Raw genomic sequence first — 27,042 nt, 5'->3', positions numbered from 1 at the left:
CTTGAGCTCCTGGTTGTGTTTCAAAATGTTTTCTAGTAGGTAATCATCAAAACGGAAATCTTTGCTGTGGTTAGACCTGCTTACTTATATGCTGGGGGATTAGAGCTTTAACAATGTAACTTATTTACAGTCCTTACATTTTAATGGATGTAAAACACTGGTGTGTTTTAGAGTATAATTAAGAGCCTTCTGTGGTGCCCACTTCATAGCAGTCAGCAGGGCCTGCCTTCTGCAGACACTGACATTTTATGTGTTTGTTCTAGATATCCTTATTTCTCCAGAACTGTCCTGTACTGCTGGGTCTTATCCAATTTATATTTCGTGAAATGTTAAATGCCTTAGTCACAACTTTGCATTGACCTTATCTTTTAATGTTTCTTTGTGTGGTTATTTTTCAGGTTCCTCTGTTTATTCCAGCACTGTTTTCCTTCACTTGCCTCTTCATGGTTGCGCTGTCACTTTACTCTGACCCAGTGAACACAGGGATTGGATTTGCAATAACCCTGACTGGCATTCCTGCCTACTACCTCTTTATTGTATGGGACAATAAACCAAAGTGGTTCAGAAAGCTTCTAGGTAAGTCCTGGTATGGGACTTCTCTCCTTCAAGTTGACTCCAGGAGTTTCTCAGAGCTCTCCCCTGTTGTGAATTCCATCAGATTGATGCTCTCAGCTCCTCTGAGCTAGGGCTGACAACACAAGTTGCTTTTGGGCACATACTGTAGCATTGCTCTGCCAGTGGCAATCAGTGTCCCCTAACTAATGAGGTACATTCACAGCAAGGCTGTTTTTTCAGCCAGTGATTGACTTTAAATGACTGATGCTTCTTCTCCTCACTCCCCTACAAATATCTAATTCCTTTTAAATCACCATCATCTTCTCCTGACCCCATCTCTGTGCTAATAAAAACAGTACTGCACTCTTTGGAGAATCTGTTTTGAACCTTGAGCAAAACAGCTGAGATGACAGGATGAGCTTGGTGTTCCTCTACTGAGACTATGTCTCTGTGGACCACTGAGGAGTGTTTGGAATGGAACTGGAAGTGTCTGGAAGGTTCAGGCAGGCTGGGCTTGGGGATACTGTCCTTAGCAGTATCTCCTGACAAGGTGAGAGCAGCATACACCATGGCTGACATGCCTCTATGGAAATTATTTCTGTGCTTCATGAAGAATAACTTCTGTATGACTTGGATAGTAGTATTTCATGTCTGAAGTACACTGAGAATCCTTTCTGTACCATTTCTGAAAGGTTTTGAAAAGATTTGTGGAAGTTCTAATGTGTTAGAGAAGGATTACTTGGAACATTTCAGTTAGAAGTCAATATCATTTATTACAGTTCTTCATTCTCATTATTTATTACTCAGGATGATAGGCTTCCAAAATAAAGGGAATTTTCAAAACATGAAATAAAAGCATTGGCAAAATATTTCAGGAATTATGGATAATTTATTGAACAAAGCAAAAAGAAAATCTCTTTTGCTGCAAAACTAAAACTCATCCTGTGAAATCTTTAACTAAAAATAGTTGATTTCCGTAGTTGATGAATCAAAAGTGCATATTGTCTTCTGTGCTTCAGTCTTAATTGATGATTTAAAATGAGCTGCTCACAAGAAAATAATAATACTTTTATATGTAATTACAGTATAACCAGTTGTATGTATTTTCTCAATATAAATATGTTATTAAGTTATATCCTATCTGCTGTAGAATATGTGAATTTCCCTCTCAATATATACTGGGAAGTCCATAGGCAATAGGGCAGAAAGTACTTACAGAAAAATATGTTAGTTTAGGCCAGCAAAATCTTGATTTTATAGCCAAAAAGTTATAAATTACTTGCAGTGTCCTGGGAATGGGTAGAAATCTTCAGTACAAATTAAAGCAGTTTTATGCAGAAGGACATTCTATTAAGTAGTTGGGGTTTAGTCTGTTTATAATTTCTCAGTGTTGACTTTCAGGGTCTAAGAGTTTTTCCCTTATCAAATCCAGGAGCTTTTTGGCATTTTCTATCATATCTCAGAGGTTTTGGAATACAGCTACTTGAATCTTTGGCCATGGGATGCCAGTGTTGAACTACATTACTTGGGCAAGAGAAAGAATATTCTCTTTAAGGTAGACTGGATAGATGTGAAGATTTTACTGCCAGCTGTGACAATGAAGGTGAATAATTTCTAGCCTTTGAGATAACACAAAATTCTTCTCCTAGAAGGAAGTCTTTGTGCCTGTGTCATATCTATGGATAGGCATGGTGTACTGGCTCAGAGGGGAAGGCAGCAGAAGCCAGTCAGTGAGGGAAACAGCTTCTTTGCTTTGCAATTATCATCCCCAAAATAAAAACAGTAATGATGGAAAACTGATGCTAACAGTTTTGAGGTGGAGCAGAGTGGAGATTTACTTGTAAAATAAACAGATTTTTCTTTTCCTTAAGAAGAAGCAATAAACCTTCTGTGTGGAGTCATTTAAGCTGGCATTATTTTAGAAGTCCCATTGTATAGCCTGAGAACATTTACAAAAGGTATTGAATGAGGATAAATTGACTTAAGGTAGCTCTGTGAGATGTAGAAAAGAAATTGGGCAGCTGATTCTAACCTTGAAACAATATGTCTAACATAGGCATGAAAGTGTAATTCCTGACATGAGGTAAAGGACAGTATAAAAAAAATGGGATTGTCATAAAAGAGGTAGATTTTTGCCAGAGTAACTGGGTAACTTTCTATGAGAAGGTAAATTACATTTGTTTTGTTTTTTTTTTTTTTTTACAAAGGAGAATGTGATGAATCCAATCTACATAGATTTAACCAAAGCATTTTGTGTGTACCAGAGGAGAAGTAGGAACCTGCTAGGCTGAACACACTGCTGTGCTACCAGTACTGTTCACAAGTTGCTTCATGTGCTCAGATCAGCGCATGGGCAGCTGGTGTGAGGCTTTGAAAAGTCACTTTCTTGAAGCATTGACTGGTTCAGCTGCCCAGCTGTGCTTTGTCAATGAGAGACGGCTCTTGTTCATAAAACCCATAAAGTGCAAATACCCATGGGTACAGACCAGCCCCACATAAGGTCAGGGGAATATCCTGAATAGGCTTTGTAAGGATCAGAGGAAAGAAAGGGATATTGAGCAGCCGGAGTGGGTAGCAGGATAAGAGCCAGTGTGAAGATACATATATTTCTGAAAGGAGTTTCAGGCTTATCTGGTAACACTAGCAGAGCCCTCAAATGCATTACCAAGGAATCCTCTCCCAAGGCTGAAAGTCTTTGTTCTGTACTTATGGCATTTACGTTACCCATTCTCTTTACGAAATTGCTCCATTGAACAAAAGGTAACTTTACAGCTTGTAGGGCTTGTAGATTCTGAGATGGTATTTTGCAATGAGAATAACATTTTGTTCTCTCTTCTTCCAAAGCAATTTTACTGTAGTAGTAGATGTGATGGAACTTAAAATTTTCAGCTAGTACAGGCTTCAATTGACATCTACATTCGTGCTATTTGTAAAACAAATGTGAAAATGAAAAAAGTTTAGCCTAGCAAATCCTAAGCAGCAAATCAGTGTCTAAAAGGATGCATCACCAGCATGAGAATGTTTCTATCTGCTCTTCCTCATTTGAAAACCCAACTTTATACTCACGCTTAAAACATCTATTTCTTTATAGTGGGTTGAATTGCGAGGAGGTAAAAAGTTGAATCCTACTTTTTTTCATAGCTGAGCCCTTGCTGGAAATGAGATCTCTTTATATAACAAAATATCTCTGCCAGGGTTATTTAGCAATACCAGAGGATGACTTTTGTTCACTTAGGACAAAGGTTTATATGCTCAATTTACTTCTCTTTGTCGAGTTTGTGGTTGGATCCACAGGAGATTATTTCAGCATTTTGTTATTATAGATTTAATGTCCAGTCATATATGTGTGATAAAATTCCTGCTTTCTTTCTTCACCTAAATTTTATGTGGTGCTTGTGTGGATACAAGGTCTGGGTTTTTTTTAATAAAGGTTGTCCACTGGGATCCATTCGCAGTGTATTCTCCTCTCAAAAAGGGAAAATTAGGATTTAAAGTGGGCTGGGAAAGTTATCTGCTCTGTCATGGTATGTTGTCTTGTAACTCTAGGTACTGCTCCAAGCAGATACTGTAGAGGTACTGACTGGAAACAGATTGGAACATTTTCGTAGGGGGAAATGCTCCTTATACTGATTTATTCTGGGTACATTGCAACCAAAAAATGCAAAGAAAGCCAGCTCCCCCAACTTGTCTGCTCTGCTGTGGCTTCATCCCAGGAGAGAGAACTGCTGCATGGAAATGGACTGGACAAGGTCTTGCTGCTGGTGGGTCTGTCCACTTAGGTGAACAAAATCACACCCAGCTCTAGAGATGCCCAGGATTTCTCTCTGCTTTTCCAAGAGCTGTCACACTACTGCTCAGCTTCAGAAAATTCTCTTTTTCCCTTTGCTTGTCCTCAAAGCTGGAAGGGCTGGGATGGCAGGGGAGAAGCCCTGCTGTTTTCCTGCTGCTTGCTTTCCTCCTGTCCTTTGTCCCTGCTACACACAGCCCAGCTCTGATGTCCCCACTATGAGTAGGGAAGGCAGATGGGAGGAAAATGCAGAAAACCTGGAGACTCTCAGCCTCTCTGCGCCTATCAGTTTATAGTCTAAGGGCAACCTGAACTGCGCTGAACTGGTGACATCCAGAGAAAGGAGGAAAGGGTGGTAGAATTTGCCTTAGACAAGAGGTCAGAGAAGTGGTTTCAGTTTATATCTTCTGTGAGTTGCACTGTTTTACCCTCCTGGCTTTGCACGGTGTTGATGTCAATATTCATGCCAGATATTCAAGGAAAATCAGAACTTCCTTTTACAACAATTTCTGCTTATTTAAAATAGGATACTAAAAAAGAGTGGTAAGTGAAAGGAATTGTAAGAAAATGTTCTTTTACTATTCTGTATGTGCTATAGGTGAATTAACTGTGCCATTTATGCTTCAGTACCCTAAAAAGAAAACCACCAAAAGCACCAGAATGACATAAATGTCCAGAATGAAAAAAAGAAAACATGAAGTTACTTTGGATGGGTGACTTTTTTTTTTTTTTTCTTTTTTGCTTAGGCAGGTCTTGGCACAAGTAAATTAATTTATTTGAATTCTTCCAGACTTTTATTTCAACATAACATGTTGATTAAAGCTAAGCAGTAATGAAGAGTAGTCGTTTTTTAAGATAGCCTTTAAAAGCATGCAGACTTTTATTGAGTAAGATTATACAGCCATGCCCTTCCATTATTACTGTATATGCATAGCCTTGGATCAGAGGCACAGGAAACAGTTAAAAAGAATAAAATTTTAAGTTTTAATGATATATGTATATGTGATATATATGAAGTCTATGTGTTGTGTGAAGTCTATGTGCAAGTAGCCTGTATAGAATCTAAGATAATTTTCCTGACTGCGTCTCCTTCTTCATCTCTCCTACAAAATTTTACCATGTATATGCTTTTATCTTTGCAGGCAGGGTAACCATAACATTGCAAATCCTCTTGGAAGTCATCCCAGCAGAGGAAGATCAGAAATCATGATCATCATGTACAGCTTTTGGCTTGGTGTTTCATTTCTACCTGAAATAAAAAGAGTAGGGAGACTTACTCCCCTTCCTAACATGCTGCAAACTGGAGGAACAAGTCACTTACCAGAATTGTCTTTTATAATGCTGTTGCAAAATTTTTTTTAACATGGTTATGTATATATAGAAAGCAAGTACTTGTGCTATGAGGGAACTCTTTACTATTTCTTTTGGTACAGTGTCTTATTTTAACAAACTGCATTTGTTTTCCTTGTCACTGAAGATAGGTTCAAGTAATGTATAATAGCTGGGTGAACTGTGAATAATGTACCTTACTTTCTGTCCCTGGAGATCTCAAATCTCACCAGGGCAAGGATGAGATAAAGCTGCTGAGTTTCACATACTACATTCTTCCCATCAATGTCTTTGGCAGCCTGATTTCTTTTGACTTCTTTTGACTCGCTGGAAGCCCCAGGACACTGATGCAGAAGCACCACTCCCCAGATCTTTGTGATGGTAAACTCAAGGTTTCTTCATTCCAGAGTTCTAATACCATAGCCAACAAAAACATGTTTTGAGACTTAATAATTCTGCCAGTGGGGCAGAAAGATTTTAGCATGGGAATTTTATGCAGGTTAAATTTTATGCATGTTAAATTTTTTACCAGGCTAGAATTGTTTTACCAGTGTTTGTGTACCCACACACTCAAAATCCAGTAAGTTGAGCAATGACCTTCAAATGAATCAAAATATTTGAATGTCACCTCCACTGCTATATGAATATTTTCTGTCTGGAAGCATATGGTTCTGCAGTTATCAGTCAGGCAAACTTGATTTTAAAGTTTTATTATCAGCATTGGTGGGCAGAAATAGATGTCAGTTGGTGGAAACATGGTAGAGACATGACAATAAATGCAGTACTTTTTTATGAATAAGGTATAAGCAGATTTGCTGATTCAGATAGGATGTTAGCCTGATCTGTGGGCTTTTCACTCAAGCACACTCCGGTTAACAGGGCTTTGGAACACTGAGGAACATGTGCTTTTCCTGTCTTCTCATGGGTTTTATCTCAGCAGAAACAGAGAAAGACCTTCAAAACTGATAAAATAAAATTAAATTCATCTCCAGAACTATTTTTGAGCTGAGCTCTGGCCCAAAGATGAGCTGAAATTTTGCCCTTTTAAAAATATAATTGTATAGTTAAAGAAGTTTTTTAATACTTAGAAATTGAGTTTTGTATTAATGACTACCCAGCCTTAAGGTTAAGGTTTATTACCACCCTTTGAAGAACACCTAACTACTGAATGCACTACTATTTGAGCTGTCTGCTTTCAGCAAGTCACATTTCATGAAAATTCTAATGGAACTAAGCAACATTTAACTTCCTAAATGGGGAGAAAAGCACAACTAGTAACCAGACCACTACAGTAAAGGGAGTCTGTGTATTGTATATGTGTTGTATATATCCAGAATATTTACTCCTTTAAAGGTTTTAAAGGTACAGTAATGTGTCTTAAATGTATACATGTTTTTTGATTTTGTATCTCTGGTGGAATTTCACAAAAGTAGGGAAATGCAAGTAACTGCTTGCGGAGAAGAGCAGTAATTTAAGACACAGAAAGCATTTTGGAAATTATTTTTCTTTAAATGTTTTCTGTTTACAGTAATTTAATGTTATTTGAATTTTTTTAGGCAAACTTTTTGAGAGACTTTTTTTGTGTTGACAGTGGATGTGTTTATTTAGCACTTACATTTGGGTCACAATTCTGCCTTGAGGCCATCTTCTACCATCCCCTTTCATCGAGGTTTGGCCTGTGTCATCATGGAGCATTTTCAAAGTACACAAACTCTTCTTCTCTCTGACAAAAATAAACTGTCTGGCACCTTGCAGGAATGCACCTAACCCATTCCTTCCCTAATGAATGCAAAGTGCATGGGATCCAGAGCAAAACCACTTCCAGAATGACAGTGGATGTGACTTTTTATCTCTGTTTCATTCCCATGTATTCACTCCTGTTGTGCCACATTACTTGAAAGTTTAATTGTAGGCAGTGTTAACTTGTAGAAATAAATGGGCTTCATAAATAAAACCGAATGTTGTTTTTTTTTCCCATCATGGTCTTTAAGGTTTAGAAATGTTTCTGAAGCCTGATTCAGTGATCATATTTTTACTAGCTTTATTTCATATAAAGGGTTAATTTATCCCAAGGGAAATCCTAGGACTTGTTGATTGTGAAGTTGTATATTTTAGGAAGGAAAAAAATTACATGCAAAATAGAAATTGGGTTTTTTGAATGTGCATGGGGATTTTAATTTCAGGTTTAGTTTCATTAGCACATGCAAGTACAGTACAAAATAATGTAACTGGGTTTCCATTCTATTATGAAAGTCAGTAATAAGGATTTTTATTACACTTGAAAGTAAGGCATATTTTCAGAAATTGAGGAAAAACATTTTTTTCTGAAAGTATCAAGTTCTCTTATAAGATTGTTAAGTATTTCTTTTCTGAGTCATAGAGAAAATTCTTCTAGAATAAAGGATAGACTTTATATATACTTTTTCTTATTAGGGCCTGAGGTGGTCAGGCCAATGAGACTATTTCTATTGAGAATCTCAGTGTTTCTTCTTTTTCTTGCCTTTTGCACTTTTATATCAACTGGATGTGCCAAAAGGTACCTTTCTTTTTGTTTAGGTGGTTGTTGCTATTTTTTTTTTTTTCTTTAAATTTCTTCCTTTTCTGGGTTATAGGTAAAAGTGTCACTAAAGTCAAGAGAAATGAACGTACATCAGTAGCAAATACTGCTCAGGTTTAGCGCAACACAGAGAAACCGTTCAGCACTTGAAGACTCTGAATGGGCTGACAGGCCTTTGCATCTCCTAATCTAGAGCATCACAATTACAGCCCCATAACAATTACTTATTTTCAATTCAAATTGCAATAGAGGCTTCTTTTGACCACAACACATCTTCTGTATTTTTCAATCTGAATGAAAAACAAACCAAAAAACTTTGCTTGCCAGAGGTTCATGTGCCTTTTACTATATGTATAGAAATATAACTCAGTCTGAAGGTGTATGATCCTGCTTTTTTTGATTTCACAGGAAAATCAGGCTTCAGTTTAAGAATGGTTTTCAAATATTTTTCTACAGAAGAAGGTAGTAGTTACCTGTATCCACAAGGTGCTTAATTGTGTTGATGTAACAAGATAAAAAGGATTTCCCATTATGTTCAGTACCCTCCAGAATTTCTGACTTAAAAATTAGCCATATATCAGGATCCAAACAGATTTTAATTAGCATAAGTCTTTGAGAAATGGAGATACTTAATTTTTTCAATGTACCTATCAAATATTGTGTTTAATGACCAGCAGACCACAGAGAGCTTGGACAGCAGAGCATGGAGCAGGTAACGAACACACTGAAATCCAACATAAAACTTGTATTTATGTCTGTGAAGGATGCAAAGTACAAAGTCTGGCATTTGAACCCAGGGAGGGGTGGTCAGAAGTGCAGGATGACAATGTGTGATGACCCCTATCTGGTTAGAGGGCAGCTGCCCAAGGCTGGAAACTCTTCTACAGGACAACCATCCCAAGAATGTATACTTGTGCCCATGCCAGTTTGTGTCCTGCCTAAGGTGCTGTGGCGTCCCTTTTAGCTTGGCTCTTCCCCTGGCAGGATAAGTCTCATGGAAGGCTGGTACTGTCGAAGGGACAGATCGAGATATCCCTGTGCCTTTTCTGTAGAAGACATCACTTGTGATTTTTCTTTTCCCCTTTGAACATCCCCCTGCATTCTTTGAACCATCCCTCCCTGATGGTGTCTGGAGTAACTGAGAAAATCCTCCATGCCTTAAACACCTCTGGGGATTTGTTGAGGCTTGGCAAACTGATGGAGTTTTTTTGTTGCCTTCAGAAGCCTGTAGAATTTTTTTGTGTGTTAGTCCATGTTTAATTTGTTTACTATTGTATTTTTGCCAAGGAACTCTTGGGGAACATGTAAGCAATTTACACAATTTCTGTTTACATCTGCTTTCTTGTTTCTTTTTTGTTCAAAGAAACTTCTGAAATAATTTTTCCTGGAAGTGCAAAGATCCAAATGGATAAAATACCTGTTCCAACAAAGGATTAACTTTATCAAAAGAGCATGTGGATTCTCTTCATATTCCCTGTGACAGGAAGTCTCTGTGGTGTTGTGATGTATATCAGAGCTTTGATATTTTCTAAATATGATATTGGTGATGATCCAACATGGTTATAGATATGCTGCTGCTACAGTCAGTTTTATGCTGCTGTAGCTCATTCTCTGCTCCTAACTCAGGGTTCAAAATGTTCCCACTACTAAGATTTTCTACAAGCCTTTTTCAGATCCAGAAATTCACCTACATCTCCTTTGAAAGGGAAATGCCATCTCTTCCTTTATGGTCCACCCCTGTCCCTAGAGCTGGATGTTAGCAGGTCACCTTAGCTCTAGACAGGCTCTTTGGTGATCCCAGAGTTTCTTCTGTTCAAGCGAAGTTGGAGCCCTAGGTTTCAAAAAGTAGCTGGCTTTTGAAATCACTTCTCTCCTTTGTGCTTAAAATGTTCCGTAAAACTTTTAGATAGAAATTTTGGTGCTGTTTTTTAATGTGGTTTTGTGTGTGTGTGTGATTTTTATTTTTTTCTCCTCCCTGTTAGTTATGAGAAGATAAATGTTATGGGATCTTCTAATTTTACCCTGTACCTTTGGCTCTGCCTGAAGAAAGCCACTTGATGCAGTTTTAGCTGCCAATATCTCTTTGCCACTCAGTCATTACAGTGTAATTTGATCTAAAGTACATGTATAATTTGCTGCTAGCAATGCTGGCTTGTCTTAATTATGACTTCCAGCTGATTTCTAACTATACTCATCAATGAATATGCATAGCATAGCAGTCAGACTGGTGCAGATTAATAACTTCTTGAGAACTTAAGCTTTCATGCTATCCATGTATCAACTGTTTAAAAGCATCAGGGCAGGATCTCTGGCTTAAACTGGATGGAGGCTTTCAGGAGGGCCTATGTCACAGCACAGGACACAATGAGTGCAAAACCTGAGATGTTTTAGATTCTATATATGTCTGCATGCTTCCACATTTGGCAAAATTTCTGGGAGAAAATGAGGAAAATCTGAGACATATAAATGTGACCTCCTAGGCAGACAACTTCCCCAGCGCTTTCTTCTGCATTCACCTTAACAGAAGGGTACAAATACATTTTCACTGAGAGCATTTCTATTCAGTGTCTTGTCTGCAAGCCAGCTCTTTGAAATGTCTGTATTTAATTTTAAGCTGGGTGCTACTCTTGCCCATCTGCTTGTGATTTTTTTAAACCTTCTATTTTTCCTCACCTGAAAACTGTCATGTCATAGAAAACTGGTTTTCTAGGCTGTAACAGTGCTTTTAAAAAGTAGCATGGTCATAAATTAGGGTCATATAAAGCTCTAAAGCAGTTCTAAGTAGCTCCCACAGGTTCATATAGTTTTGTTTGCAGATTGCAGCCAGAGGATCTTAAAGTTTATCACAGAAAATGCTCAGCTCCTCTCAGGTATCAAGATGTGTTGTTTTACTAGAATCCTTGCACTTGCACTCCAACACCTGATTAGAGGTCTGACTTGGCCTACTTGGCATTAGAAAATTTGGCCATGTGGTAAACCCCACCCAAGGTTATGAAAACTCTGTGGGGATAGTGAGAGATTTGAACAAGCTGAAAGACATGCACAACAGTGAATTTTATGATTAGCCATGTACCTATGCTTAATTACTTGCATATTTTCAATTACCAATACCTTCTTTAAAAAAATATCTGTTGTACTGTTCTAGAGAGACATTTCAGGTTTCCTGAGTTTGTCTTTTTGTTTGTTTTTTTGGTTTTTTGAGTTGCTTTTTTGTGTGTGTGTGTGTTTTTGTTTTGGGTTTGTTATTTGGTTTTTTTTTTTCATTTTTCTTTCCTTTGGTTTTGAGCCTTATATTTAGGACAGCTTCCCCAGCTGTTCTGCTTGAAAGCTGGGGCAGACAAAGAAGCTTTTAGGGAATTCTCATTGTATTTTCTCTACCTTTGTTGCACAGTGCAATTCAGTATTCAAAAATTACTTATGGATGCTGTTAGTATTTCTCATCTTTGTTTGATAATTCATGTACCAGATATATTTAAAATTAATCATTAAACAGCAGGGGATTTGATGCTTGTTCCACATGCAGCAGCTCACCATTGACAAAACTCCAGTGCTTTCTACTAATGCTAAGCCATACCTTTGATTTGGTAATAAATATAGGAGTCAGAGGCAGAATAAATACGATCCTGTACTGTCAGGTTGGCAGAGATGATTGATCATACCTTTCTGACAGCACTGCATTTGACTGCAGGTATCATGCAGCCTTACTTTAGATCATATAGAGTCATCTAGATGATGAAAAGCAGGCTGGCTTAGAGGACAGTGCTGCACCACTGTCATGTTTATTTAGTAGCATGTGTCTGCTAAAATGCTTCAGGTTGTAGCTCATGGTAGTAATTCTCTCTTGTGTTGAATCCATCTTGGCCCATTTTTATTTCTTTACCCATATTTTAAACAAAAATTGTTTTAAAAAATCTTTCCAAAATGGAAACATAAAGCCTTTCTCTAAAGCAGGCACATGTGGGTAATAAAACAGCTCATCTCTGCACTCACTAAGAGTGCTGTTTTTAGAAATTAAACCATTATGTGTTAGTCAAAAGGTTAGGTGGTCACGCAAACACTCATGTTCTTCCTGCTTTAGAAAAGCATCTTCTTTTTTAATACTATTTCTAAAGTAAATTGCAGCAAGCACACAGCTATCCCACATGGAATAATAAATTGATATAGAATGTGTAGGGAAAAGGTAGTAAGCCAGTATTATTAAAAATCTCAGTGCATCACTCCAGCAACACAAAGCTGAGGTTGGAATTGCACACATCAAATGGTGTACACCAGTAAATCTGGCCCTGGTAATTTTATTGGAAATGACATAGAAGACTGAAAAACATTTAGCTAATTGAAATTAACACTTTTAACAATGATCTATAAAGCAGTGAATGATAATCAAGAGGTTCTTTCAAGCTCTTTGCTGCAAACCTATAGTACTTCACCCTATATTTTTCTCCGAGATAAATGAGAGAAAATAACACAGATCCTCTTTTCCTTAAGAATAGAACATCTTTTTGGTAAGGTATCATACCAGCCCCTAATTTGCCAAATACTACAACTGTGCATGGAATGAAGGCTTGTTATTTTGGTCTTGGAACAAAGTTGGATGAAAAAGGAGCTGTTGGAAAAACATTAAACTTTTTTTTTTTTTTTTTTTTTAATGCAAATCTGCACCTGTGTTTACTTATATCAAAGTGACTGTTCATACCAGATCATGTGAACATAGCCCTTGGGTAGGTAGAAAAGCTGCTGCAAACTTTGAAGTCTTTTGGAGGGTGTAACCACTACTGGGAGACTTTGGATAGTCTTCACTGATACTCTCAAAATTAAAAAGCTTTTTTATTTTGTATTTCATCTGCTTCATATTTTTCAATATTGCTCTTAAAATACAACCATTTCCTTTCTTTCTAACTAAACTGATAAAAGAGAAGATTCAATGTCTCAGGCAATAAATCAGCTTTTTAATGTTGGATCAGCTATTTAAATCACTGTTTGACCATATTATTGGCCACTGTCTTTTTTTAAGCTGCCTCCCAAAGCCACCAGATAGGGAGCATGCTATTTTACAGCACCCTATACAGGCTACAAGCCTTTAAAATTAACCTGGGAAGAAGTGGGAAGACTGCTTTGCATCATGTGCACAGGGATGAAATGTTTCCCTGTGAATTAGAACTAAAATCCCACCAGAACCCTTTTAAAAACTGAGATAGTTTTACTTTAGCTTTCTGTGCAGAAGTCTGGCCATCACTTTATCAATCTGAGCTCTTTCATGAATACCAGATTCATTTAAAAAAAAATCAGAGTCAGTAAAACAATTTCTGTAGAGGAAGCAGCAGTATTGGGAGAGTGATGGAAATATGGGTTTGCATTAAATTCCCCTTTTTTGTTAGATGATAGGGATGCTTCAGAAGTATTACTGCACATATTTTAAAATAACCCAACAATTTCTCCAGACTTATATAAAACATTCTGTTCTCAAATAAAAGCAGACAAATATGTCTGTGTGAGAGAAGAAATAAAGCATTGCAGGTGGGAGAACACATAAGAGCAATGTTCTGTGTACTAATCCTAAAACTCTGAGGAAGGAGTGAGTGCTTCAGGAGGGGAATTGTGCTGCCAAAATTTTGTGACTGATATTCCTATCTCTTCTCCCTAGCACCTCCAGCATCAGTCTTTCAGGTGCTGCCACCTGAAAGGTGGAGAAATTTGGCTGGAGTAGTTTTGTCAGGGTGGTGGATAAGTTGCAATATACCTGGGAAAGTCATTAGCCCCTATGGAGAGGTGGCCCCTTACCCAGTGGGACTGTGGAATATAGTGAGAACAAAGTCTGGGAAAAAATGGGTGGCTTTTGAGAACCCACCCAGAAGCCCATTTTTGTGACAAATATAAGTTACTGGAAGCTCTAAAACCATGAAGTCTTTTATACCAAGCTCCAATAGACTGTATAAAAGAAACTGCGCTTCAAAGTGAACATAGAGGTGCTGTCAGTGTTATATTTCTGTGCTTCTGTTTCTGTGGAGGATAATTAATTCACCTGGAGAGGTAAACACATCTCAAGGAAAAAAAAAAAAAAAGAAGGTACAGTTCATGAGGGCAGTTGTGAAAACTGGGTTATTTTAGGAGGCTGGAGAAAAGGAGAAAAATAACAGTAGGGAGACAGGCTGAATTGAGAGGATCAGGACAGTATGCCAACAAGAGTGATCACCCGTAGGAAAGAATGGGCAGAGTTTTCTCCCTATGAATTTCAAGTCCTGGTGTCATGAAAAGGAAACTACAGGCTTAAAGTCCCCTTAAGGAGGGATGCCAGAGATAGAGACCTGTCTCTTCTTCCAGAGGAAACTGGTGGCTACTGTATGAAACCTGAGGGCAAGTAAGAACTGCCTGGGACAAGTTATAATGACCAGGACTGAGCTGGAAAGAGGTCCAAGCAGTTGCGGCATTTGTTTGTATGAACAGAGAATGAATGTTCATATAAACCTTGGGAAATATCTGATTTGCCTTCCATATTTTTCCTCATATTTACATTCAGAGAACAAATGCATTTGAGTTTGGATGACCTTGTACCAATTAAAAAAGTGTGGTTTCTTGACAGTCAACTCATATTCAACAGTATTTGAGGAATATTGTTTTGAAATCGTTAGTCTACAATTGAGGAATTATATCCATAAAGAAATTGTGATTGATTGATTGATTGATTGATTGATTGATTGATTGATTGAGACAGACCCATAATATTGTTCCTGTTCTGCTAAGGCACCTACTGATGTTGTGGATATCCCATATATGGAAACATTCAAGGCCAGGTTTGGTGGGGCTTTGAGCAACCTGATCAAATGAAAAGTGACATTGCTCATGGCAAGGGGGTTGGAATAAGGTGGTCCTTAAGGTTTTTGCCAACCAAACTATTTTATGATTCTATTCCAAACATTTATGTTCCAAGTATCATAGGAAGAGCATCCACAAAGAACTTCAGTTACAATTACACTTTTGAAGTTATAAAATAATAAATAAAAAGACAGCAACAGATTTTGGGTTTCTTTTGGAACATCTAATTTGATATGTCTTAAACTGAGCAACTGAATATTCAAATTTAAGAGGAACTTACAGAGGCATCATTTAGAAGTTGTTGACTCTTTTTGGAATGGTAATTCTTTTTCCCTCTTAACTGTGTTCGTATTGCTCATGGGATTCCAAAGTACTTTGAAATTTTTGCTTGCAGTTCAAGTCCATTCCTAAAAGATTTTGTTCATTAAAAAATAAAAGTGCTTAGCTTTTATTTTCTACACAGTTCATATTCTTGCATTCTTGGCAATGCTGGGAGCAGACCAGGAGCTATCATTCCAGAAGCAGCTATCTGAAATCCAGGCAGACTTACAAATTTTACATTAACAGCCTATTTTTCAGAATCTTTTACTCTTCATTAAGAAGATACAAGTTTGATAAGTATCATGATACTCCCACTATTTTATGTCTCTGTTATTACAAAATTTGTAAGATTGTGACTCCAGCTGGTTTTCCTATCTGGTATAATAAGCCAAGTTCAATATGCTTTTTTTAAGACAACAATTTATGTTTAGAAGTTCTAGTCCAGAAAATCTTATTATTCATCATTTCTTTCTGGTTTTCACTGTTTATTTCTAATAATTGGTAATGCTCAGAGTCCTGCATTTCAGATTTTTTGTCTTCCTGCCAAAACTTTCAGAATCATTCTGTTGTCCTTGGTACTCAGTGTTTGTTCTTGTAAACAGCTACAGGATTTCCTTACAAAGAGGTTATTGACAGGACAAGGGGAAATAGCTTCCAGCTGAAGGAGGGTACATTGGGAATAGATATTAGAAATTCTTCCTTGTGAGGGGGTTGAGGCCCTGGCACAGCTTGGCAAGAGAAGCTGGGGATGCCCCATTGTGAACAACTGAGTCACAGACCCAGACCAGCAGGGAATCTGAATCCTTTATTCAAAGAAATGAGCTGGTTTTATACGCTTTTTCAAGGCATAGTATTTCCTTGCATGGTAATTCTCACTATGTGACCCTATCCCATGTTGCCATGTCAGCAACACACTTTCTAAATGTCCTTCTATGGGGTGATCACACTCTGTTCACCCATCTGGCTGCTTCTGGCAGGCTCCTCTCCCATAGGGGTCTGCCGTATGGCACCTCCTCCCCACAGGGTCGGGCAGAAACAAGCCTCTCTGTGCCACCATGGGCTTCTCTCTGCTGCCATGTACTTCTTTGTGCTACCATGTGCTTCTTTGTGCCACCATGTGCTTCTGCAGGTGGGTCCCATAGCCTGCAGCTCAACTGCATCCCATCTTTTCCTACCTCCCATCCCTGAAAGTGTTCAAGGCCATGTTGGATGGGCTTCTGGGCAACCTAGTGGGAAGCATCCCTACCTGTGGCAGAGGGGTTGAAACTAGATGATCTTTAAGATCCCTTCCAACTCAAATGACTCTATGATTCTATGGGTACCTCAGTAGAATACTTTTATTTATAAATATATGTATGTAAGAATTCAATTTTCTTGATGATCTGTGGCTGGTTCTGCAGCTAAAAAGCAGAAGTGATCCTGCTAAATATTGCTTTACAAAAAACATTAGGGAAGACTTGTTATTGTGCTGTGTTATAATTTCATCTCAAATTTTTCTGTTTCTTGTTCTGAACGTTATAGCTCAGAACATGAATATTCTGCTGTCTTCACTCTGATGCCAAGTGTTCTGGACTGTAATAATAGAACACACTAAATTCCTTACTCCAAGTCTTTGTATCAAAATAATTGGTATCACTTCACAGATTATACACCAGTTTCAGCCTGGGTTACAACAAACTCTGTAACCTTTGTGTAGTGGTACACAAAATACCTCCCCATATTACGAAATTTTTACATAGTCAAAACATGTTTTTTTTCATTTACAAACCTTATAGTTTTCTTTTTAGTCTTTATAAAAAGTTATAGTTATAATAATTTTATAGTCTTCTTTTTTCCTCCTCGTGTCCTATAGTACAAGATTTCTCTTGGCAATTCCTTTTGTATTCTTTGTATTTTAGGAGTCACACTGAGAAAGGTAAAGCTCTGCAAGGGCTGTCTCCTTTTGAATACATTTATTTACACATGTATGTGTAAATGGCCAGGAGAGTACTTTCCTTTGGTCCTTATGTTTTTTTTCTGTCCCTTAAGTGGATCAAGCTGCAGCAAAAAAATTATATTCCATCTGCATGAACAGCCTTCCAGAAAAAAAGAAGAGCGAATTAAGAACTAACTTCAGAGCTGTGGATGCTGGATATTTGAAGATGTATTTATTTCACTTGCCTCTAACCATCTGAAAACTCAAGACTGGAAGGTCTTTGTAGTAACTGGAGACAAACTGGTCCTCCCAGGAGGCAATGTGAGCTGTTCTGGTGTATGAAGTATGAATTTTTATGTGTCTGCCTTCTGCTTGTAGAAGTTGTACTTTCTTATCTCTCCAGCACTGTTGGATTTCATTGCCTTTCACTCCCTTTGACACATCTCAGCTCACAGCATTGTGAGAATGGTGGGTTTTCTCTTCACCCCCTCTGGAGCAGTCTGGTTTTCTCCACTGACCATGGAGAACCACTCTTATACTATAAAGGAACTTAAGTCACACATCAGATGCCAAGGCAACTGAGAATTTAGGAGAGAAATCCCAGTCTTTGAAGCAGTACTGATAAGCCAAATGTCCTGGTTTAGGGCAAATTTGTGAGGAAACTTCCAAAGATATCCCTCTAGAAAGCAGTTTTAAGTGAGCCTTCCCCCAACTGGTTCAGGAAAATATTTCCTTGGAGAAAAGTGGAAAAAACCTATTTAACAAGTGAAGTATTCACAAGCATTAAAAAAAAAGTGAATAGTATTAAACAATAAAACCTCTCACTGTTCTGAAGAGATGGCAAATTCAGAAAGTTCTTTTTGTAGGGTGGAGTTTGGCTCACTCAGTCTCTTATCAGTCCCTGCTGCACTGGAAAATGCCACGTCCTGGGCCCCAGTGGACCACAGGTGTGAGCTCCTGGTGTTTTTTTGCGTTTTCAGCCCAGAGGAGGGCTGATCAGTTCCAAGAAAAATAAAAGCCACAGTCCAGGAAACTTCTCTGCCTCAGGTAGCTAAAAAAAATCTAACTAAAAAGCAAAGGAGAGCTCTCTCCTACTGTCTGTGCTACAGATAACACGGTCTGTGAGAAGGAATGCAGGGGAGCAAGTGCAGTTTCTGAACACAAACTGCGCTGTTATCCCCCTGTGCTCTTGGAACCAGTCTTAAAGGTGAAGAACTTACTATCCAGCATAAACAGAACAGACGATTTGGGATACAAGTACCATAAAGTCACCCTAAGACACCCAACAAGACAATCCCTCCAACTAGCAGTGCACATGCCTGCTAGTGTAAGTAGTAAGAAGAGAAAGAAGTCAGGAAAATGTGCAGGGGGAAGAAAACATTTGGGGAGAATGCAGAAAAAAGGGTGCTTCAGTCCTACTCCAAAAGCTATGTTGGTTCTATCACTGGGACAGATGGAGTGACTTACCTTTTGCAGATTTTATAGCCGTAGAGTTAAGGGAAAACACATTTGGGTTTTTTCTTGTTTGTTTTTTTTTTTGTTTGTTTGTGGGTTTTTTTGTTTTTGTTTTTGTTTCCAGTAAACCTCAAACACAAAAATTTGAAGGTGAAATACACGGTGGTCAGTACCAGTGATGGGAGCCTTCATTTCAGATCTTCCCACTCCTGCAGTATTGCTGGGGACTCTCCGTCCCTTATCCTGAGGCTGCTTCACTTCATCCAAACCCTTTTGTGATAAATGCAGGCAGTGGGAGCAACAAGGGGTCCAAGGGGAATGCTTCAGCAGTCATGGCCAGAAGGGATTTTTACTCCCATACTCTTTTTCACTAGTCCCATTCAGTTCAAAATGCTTCAGACAATGAACTGATGGTTTATTTTCTGAAGCAAATAAGAACTTCAGAGAGAATCTAGTGTTCTGATCAAAAGAAAGGCAGCATTAAAAATATGCAAGCAGTAGGAGGAACATCTACTGTTAGAAAAACAATGCTTTGCAGCCCTGATCGGTTACTAAAAGCTCCCATTAATCCCTAGTAATACAATCAATCTGTGCTGAAAATTTAGTCTTACATGTATGAATTGGAAGTGATCTTACTAGTTTTTTATTACATCAGGTCTAATAAACTCCCATATCTATTTCAGTTAAGCTTGTATTGATCCACTTAGAAGATAATTTTGACTTCCATTATTTTTGGAGGGCAATTTCATTTGTCTCTGAAGTTATGAAAAGAGTATAGTTTAGCAGTTGGGAGATGCATGCACTCTCCCACACGTGCATGCAACACACAGATATCCACTTATTTGTGTAGCAGAGGTGCCTGTGTGATGTTTTGGAATTACTGTCTTGGTTCCTCAGTTCCTAATACTGTACTTGTGTCAGACTTGGGTGTCTGAACTGCAATATACCTATGGGAAGAAAAATTCAGTGAGTAACAGAGACTTCCCAGTTCAGCTGCAAAGTTCCATCTGCAAGTCAGAAAGTGTACTACAAGCAAAAGGCTTTGTTTCCAAAATAAGACCAAGGATGCTGATGAAGGAGACAGGTGTGAAGTCTAGACCCTGGATAAATATCAACTGCAATAGGTCATCGTTAGGAAGGAGGTTTCTCTGTTCTTTTCTGCAAAAAAATAGATAGGGGGATGTAGCACCTCTCCTGTGAGGATAAGCCAAGTCAGGTTGTTCAGCATAAGAGATGCATAGAAATGCAGCATAATTGCAGCATTTCAGTATTTACAAGGAACTTGTAAGAAAGATGGGACAAACTTTGAAGACTTTCTCCAGAATGAGGAAAACTGCTGCTCTCAAGAAGGTTTAATTAGTTCTATTAATAATGAAGGGCACCACCTATGGCCACTACTTAGTTGAATGATCACAGAAAATTTTTATTTTTTCAAAACAACGTGATTTACATTAAGATACATATTAGTGGGGCCTATAATAATAGGACAAGGAGTAATGGTTTTAAATTAAAACAGGTTCTGTTTAGGTTAGATATAAGAGTGGTAAAACACTGGACAAGTTCCCAGAGAGGTGGTAGATGCCCTGTCCCTGGAAACATTCAAGGCCTGCTTGGACAGAACTCTGAGCAATCTGATATTGTTAAAGATGTACCCATTTGTTGTAGAGGAGTTGGACTAGATGACCTATAAAGTCCCCTTCCAACCGAAACTATTCTAGGATTTTTTCAGGTGTGTTAGGTCATGCCCATAAGTGGAGGGGAATAAGGAGGGAAGGACTGTGAGAAACCGCCCTTTCTCCAATGTATCTGCCAGTGGTTTTTGGCTTGTCTTCCACCAGTGAAAACAGAAATAGCTCCTGGAGGTGTGGAATAGAGACAAGATCTCATCCCACATGCAGGTTTACATCTTTCTCTCACATGAGGCAAATACTCCCCATTTCCCATTGACAATGCATGGATCAGGACTGTGCCTCCTGTTGCTGCTAGTCCCAGGAGAAAAAAATTGTACAGGCAAAGCACTACACTCATGGTGAATTTGAAACATTTTTTTTTTTAGTACTGACATGGGAAGGAGGCATCGCTGCACTTCTTCTCTGAAATGCATTAAGTCACTGAACAATCACAAAAAGAAGAGTGAGGAAGGCCATAAGAAGTAACCCTGCTGTGTTATTTTTCCTCTGTAAAGATGTCATAGACTAGTTTCTTTTAGTATCTATTCCTTTATAGTAGCATATGCTGAACTCAATTTTTCAGAAGGTATTTTGCTATAAGCTTACTCTCTGTCTTTACCATTGTTATTTGCACTCTATATTCAGATGAAGTTATTAACAGATGACCTATAAATTCAAGTCATTAAACAGAATATCTGTCATTCCACTGAAAATAATTCAGAATAATAAACTGAAAACATTAAAACCCCTTCCAAACTTAGAGTTAGACATCTTGTCCAGAGATCTGAAGACTCTGAGTCACCTAGTAAAGGCTACTGGTCCCCTCCATTCACTGTTTCACTGTGAATTAAAAACTGATCACATTTGTCATGGTTTCTACTTCAGCAAAAGAAGACTGGTGGAAATGGAATACTTGACCCAATATGCAAAACCTCAACGTTTCTTAGTGACTCAGGAGGTGTCAATTGACCACTCCCTATGGTCAATCTCAGAATTCCTGTGGGAAGAGATACCACAGAAGTGAGTTACAGCTGTGGGACTCACCTGCAGAGGTACACGACAGCACAGAGAAGCACATGGCAGCACAGAGCAGCTTGTCTCCACCTGACCTTGGGGAGAGGAGGCACTACACCTCAGAGAGTTAACCTATAGATGAACGTGCCAGAAGCTGACAAACAAGTGAACAGCAGTGATAACCCTACATAAGGACATTAAGAAAGTGAGTTGCTGACATGGCAATGCGTAATAAGTCGCTTAGTGAGAATTGCCATATAAGGAAATATTGTGTCTTAAAGAAGTGTATAAAACCAGCTCCTTTCTCTGAATAAAGGATTCAGATTCCCTGCCAGTCTGAGTCCATGCCTCAGTTGTTATACATTTCCGTGGGTGCAAGTATCCTGCTGTGCAATAAGATTGAATTAATATAGTTGTCCTATTCCTAAATGCAGTAGATATTACAGTCTTGGAAGCTGTCTTGTCAATGGCGGGAAACAAACTTGTTTATTATGAAGCTTGTAAAGCAGGAAACAGGAACCTTCCTTTTCAGGAGAGCCTGGCACAGATGCAAAATTCTTCGGAAGTTATTTATTCACCACTATAACTGTCAATGGATGAAAAGTCTAAAGCAGAGTGTAAAATATCTTGCTTTTCCAATACTCTAACTCCACTTGGAAAGGCTCCCAGTGGCAGACTGAGCACAGTCAGTACTGCTGCAAGGGTTGCTCATGAATTCAACAAGGAACAGGAGACCTCCTGGCATAATATCTTGCAGTTCCACCTTGGAGTACTCTGCAAATTTGTGTTTGCATGAGTCTGAAGTGTTGAAATATGCTGATGTTTAGAGCTCTGAGAAACATGCTTTAAGCCTGCTTTCCTTCTTGAAATACTGCCTTATATATAGTGAAATATAATGCAAACTAAGTGAAACAATGTCAGAAAATAAGTCCTTTACAATCAAACTCTGGAATATATTATTACTGCTTACAATTTCTATTGATAGAAGTATTAATAATAGTGATTATCATCACCCTGCTGTATCTTTCCTTTCTGGTGCTATGGCAGTTTCTGCACATGTGTGCTATTCAGACAGTTTCTCTTAAAATACTTGCTCAGATTTACAGATAAATATGCAATTTGCAAATGCAGCCCCCAGCTGAGTAGTGCATTCTTAGTTAGCAAACCGCATCTGCCTCCTATAAACTGGAATGTGCTTAAGTGCTTTTTCAGATGTGACTTAGACATATAATATTGGACAAAACAACGGTCTAGTAGAAGGCAAAGCTTTTAACATGCTCTACAGAGCCACTATTTATTTCCTTCATGCAACCTCTGCTCTGAGGGCTAAATTTTTGTTTAGCATAAGTGATAAACCAGGTTAAGCAAAAGAATGTTTGTGTCTTGCACTGTTGTTACAGTTAAACTTTGCAAAATTGGCTTTTGAGTTATTAAAAAAAAGATCAGGAAAAAGGAGAGGGAAGAAAGAAATGTAAAGCTCTGGAAAGATAATTTACGTGTCTGCTATGAAAGAAGAATTCTCTTACTGGAATGTAAATAAATAAAACTTGAAAAAAAATAGAGAAAATCAATGGAATAAATTCTAAATGCCACCTCGTCTCTCTTATATAGGAGGAATTAGAACATAAATGCAACAAACTCCCTCAACCTTTCATTTCTGGGAAAGGTGAAATTTTAAGCCACAATAACCTCCATTACCCATCTCATTAGTCATCATGCAGTCATAATTGGTATTGCTAGGCTAGATGCCTGCTTTTCAGCTTTTCACCTACTCCTGTTGAGCAGAGAGTACAATTAATCACCTCTTCTTGGGCTGGCTGTCCCTCTGTTAAATGCCATCAAAAATCTGTGCACATTTTGTGAGGAGAGGAAGATTGTCATTCAGGAAGACTTCTCTCAATGTTAGTGCACTTTATAAAAGAACCTTAGGAACTGGACATTTTCCTCGTGATGTTTGTGAGGTGCTTAACCATCTCAAATGGCAGAGGAATTAGTCTCGGATTAAAACTACCCTGGTTTCTTCCCCTTCTTTATACCACTACCTGTTGTTTTGTATCTTACTTCATTTCTTTGTAGGACTTTTATATTTGCAAACAAGAATCACATGAGAAAAACTGGGTTGGAAGGGACCTCAATGGATCATTTGGTCCATCCTGGAGTCTGGTTTACAGGCTGATACTAAGTCTGTAAGTAGGACAGAGGGAACCGGGGGTGTTGGACATTATTACCATTAAAAGTCTGTGAGCCTTTAGGCAGTGTTTGTGGTTTCTAAAAGAGAAAGCAAACCTCTCTCACAGCATAGCATGACAGCACACATGAGGCCAGCAAATAAAAGTATTAAAACGGCAGGAACAGCAACCAAAGCTCCTATTAGACTGAGGATAATAGTAAAATAAAATTTTACTTTTAGAATTTGGTGTGTATAAGTGACCTTCTCCCAAGTAACAACAAACAGGACAAGATGAAATGTTTTCAAGTTGCATCAGAGAGGGTTTAGATTGGATTTTAAGAAAGAATTCTTCATGGAAAGTGTTGCCAAGCATTGGAGTAGGCTGCCCAGGAAAGTGGTTAAGCTACCATCCCCAGAGATATTTAAAAGATGTGTAGATATTGTACTGAAGGACAAGGTTTTGTAACAGCAGTACTAGGTTAGCAGTTGGACTCATAGTTTTAGAGGTCTTTTTCAACCAAAGTGATTCTGTGATTGTATAAATAGGTGCTACTGCTGAAGGAATAGTTAAGGCAAGTCTGGATTTTAAAACAGAAAGAGACCATAGTTTTCTCTGTAAATAGGCCTGTCAGTACAGCCCACTCATCCCAACTATAAGGCATATTTTTAATATCTCTTGAATTTTTGGCTTGTCTAAAACCTCTTGAATTTTTATTTTTTTTTAACACAGATACATGTTAATTTATGTATATAAAAAGTGAATTGTTTTTATGGAAAAGCTTTGGTCAGAAACAATTAATTACTTTTACCTCCAGGCACCACTGTAATATCAAACTCAGGTCCAGGTTTAAAGAAATGTAAAACTTCTGGCACTCCTCAGCAAGAACAGGTACATATTTTATCACCAGGTTCTGAAATTTATGGCATTGAAATCAAGAGCCAGCTAAAAGCTGACTCAGCAGATTGTACTTGTGACATGGACAGAAGAATGCCTAAATTATGTTTGCCGGGCAGAGTATGTTATCTAAATTAATACAGAGGAATTGCCTCATAAGTCATCTCTGCAGTTGCTCTGTATTGCACTATTTGAGGACCAGAATTCAGCACTACACTAATTTTGCAGATGTAACACTGATTCATTTGGTCTGGATCTTCATATTTTGTTACACAGAGAGAGTTTTAATGACACTCAGATTATTCAGAGAACCATGCTAGCTAGACCATTAAACCCAGCATTAAATCTCCAAGGAGCTTAATTTATTTAATATGAGGTGGTACAGTGTTGCTGATGACTCCAGTGAAATATTTAAAATATAGTGTATTCCGCCAAAAGATAAACAAATGCGAGAAATACATAAAAGCAGGCAACATTTTTCAATTACTACTGGGTTTTTTTTCTGCTTGGAGGGACACCAAAGAAATTTCATTTTAAACTACATGATTACCCTGGGTGTTGCATTGTGTAGACCTGCATTTCATACTTACTGTGAGCTCTCTGAAGAAGTCAGTATTGGAGAGTAGAGATTTCTTTCTGCAGTGTTGAGGAATTCAGAAGCCTTGGGGCTTTGAAGATATTTTTCTTATTTATTTATTCTAATTTTTTTTGGGGGGGTGGGGAATGGTGGGGGGAAGTGTGTGTGTTAAACCTATGGGGGGAAAAAATCAAATTATGAAAAAACTTGGAGAAAAAACTTTTTGAGAAACTTGCATAGCCTCTTATATATGACAGCCAGCAAGTGGGATCTGTTCCTGGGCTGTGAATCATATAATAATTGCTGGGCTTTCAAGAGCAATCACATATTCATGACAGACCCTAGATTCCTGAGGGTTGCTTCATCTGGCTAGAAACCAACTGTTTAAAAAAATTAATAATTAATAAAAAATAACAAAAAAACAATATTTGATGCTTGGAAAATTACATACATTTCAATGAAAACATGTTTTTCTGGAATTTTCCTGGCTTGTTTTGTTTGGGATATTTTCCCAGAAAAGTGTTGGCAATTAAGACAATTCTCTGGTCTGGCTTTGCTCCAGCAAATTATGGCCTCATTCCAGCCTGCTGTTTATGGCAGTACTGGAGTGACACACACCAGTCTACACATTATTGTGCAGAGGGAAGAAACTGCACAAAATAGTCTATTTAACAACAGAGAAAATAGGTAAACTTGACAGGCTTTGGAAGCAGACTTCACTATAGTTAGGCACTGGCAAATGTAAGAAGTATAATGTAATCATGTGCTCGTGCTTTTATTGAACACAAAATTAATTTGAGAAAGAAAAGTGGAGAATGCTTCCCTCCAAAGTGGCATCTCTTGTGAAAAATAGCTGATTTCTCCAGAGGGTTCCTTGAGGAGGAATTAATATTTTGTTTTGTATTTTGTATTTTGCTCTCCCAGGGTTTTTTTTTTTGTTTTTGTTGTTTTTTTTTTTTGTGAGTTTTGTTTTTTGTTTGTTTAGTTTGGTTTTGTTTTGTTTTTTGTTTGTTTTACAGTAGAAACTCTTGCTGTCAATAATTATAACCTTTCTTTCCTAAGCAGATGTTTCATTGTTTCTGGTAGATGTTCAAGGTTTGAGCACTGTGACAATGCTTCAAAACCCAAGAGTATTCTCTGTAGCTCCCAGCATTTCTGTTTTGAAATTCATTGCCTGCACCATTTGTATGCTGAGTGCAACACCACCAGAACAGAGCTGATGTGCTGTTGATACACTTGAGCAAAAGGAAATCATAAGACTCAAGATGCTCAGTAAGGCCCAGAGAACAACTGAAATATGCCAGACAAAGCAACAAACTGCAGCTCTCTTTTAGGAATGGCTTGTTTTTGAGCCTCCTTTTCTCAAAGGACTGAGCTGTCAGAAGACCATGAAAAACACTGTTATGGGTCAAAGAAAAGTCATCTCTACAGCATCTCCAAAAATTGGTCTAATTCCTGTGTGCTGTTTTGTGGGCTAGTCTCATAACAATAGTTTGAAGATGCTATTTAAATGCTTTGGGAAGTGAAAAGAAGGGCAAGAAGTGACTCTACTGTAGGGAATTAAATGAGTGAGTTATGTATGAGGTGATGTTTGCATAGTACATTATCTCCAGGCCTAGAAGGAAGGTGACAGAAGAGGGGTCTAACTGCATGATGTAGTCCCTAAGGATGTTCATACAATAATGAATGACAGAATGTGTTCACACTTTAAGGGAATGGATAAATAATCTATAGACCTTGTCTGAAAGGAAGAAATGAATAGTTCAGACTGCCCATAAAGTCCCTAGTGTTTCTCCCAGATGGCTTTTGTCATAAAAACAGGTTAAAACATAACTAATTTTACCAGTTCATGTACATATGTGTACATAGACACACATATAGGTGTATTTCAAGACAGCATGTATTAGATGCCCAGAGATTAAAAGCATTTGTTAACCTATTGTAAATTATGCACAAGCATAGGTATTCCTGCCTACTTTTTACCAAC

The 27,042-nt window shown here is 38.1% G+C and overlaps 1 protein-coding gene across 2 annotated transcripts in view; it reads left to right on the top strand.

The window, feature by feature from the left end:
- SLC7A11 (solute carrier family 7 member 11) overlaps positions 1–5,890 on the top strand; it is a 71,279-nt gene extending 65,389 nt beyond the window's left edge. The window contains exons 11-12 of one of the 2 annotated variants that reach the window (XM_058838771.1): positions 399–580; positions 5,489–5,890. In XM_058838771.1, coding sequence (XP_058694754.1) covers positions 399–580; positions 5,489–5,552 — 246 coding nt within the window. In that variant the 3' untranslated portion in view covers positions 5,553–5,890. Of the gene's footprint in view, positions 1–398; positions 581–5,484 lie in introns of both variants that reach the window. The other variant, XM_058838772.1, reaches the window with a different exon arrangement.
- Positions 5,891–27,042: the final 21,152 nt, after the last annotated feature.

The sequence above is a fragment of the Poecile atricapillus genome, chromosome 4 (genome assembly GCF_030490865.1).
Source record: "Poecile atricapillus isolate bPoeAtr1 chromosome 4, bPoeAtr1.hap1, whole genome shotgun sequence".
NCBI lineage: Eukaryota > Metazoa > Chordata > Aves > Passeriformes > Paridae > Poecile > Poecile atricapillus.
This window is presented reverse-complemented; position numbering and strand designations above follow the sequence as displayed.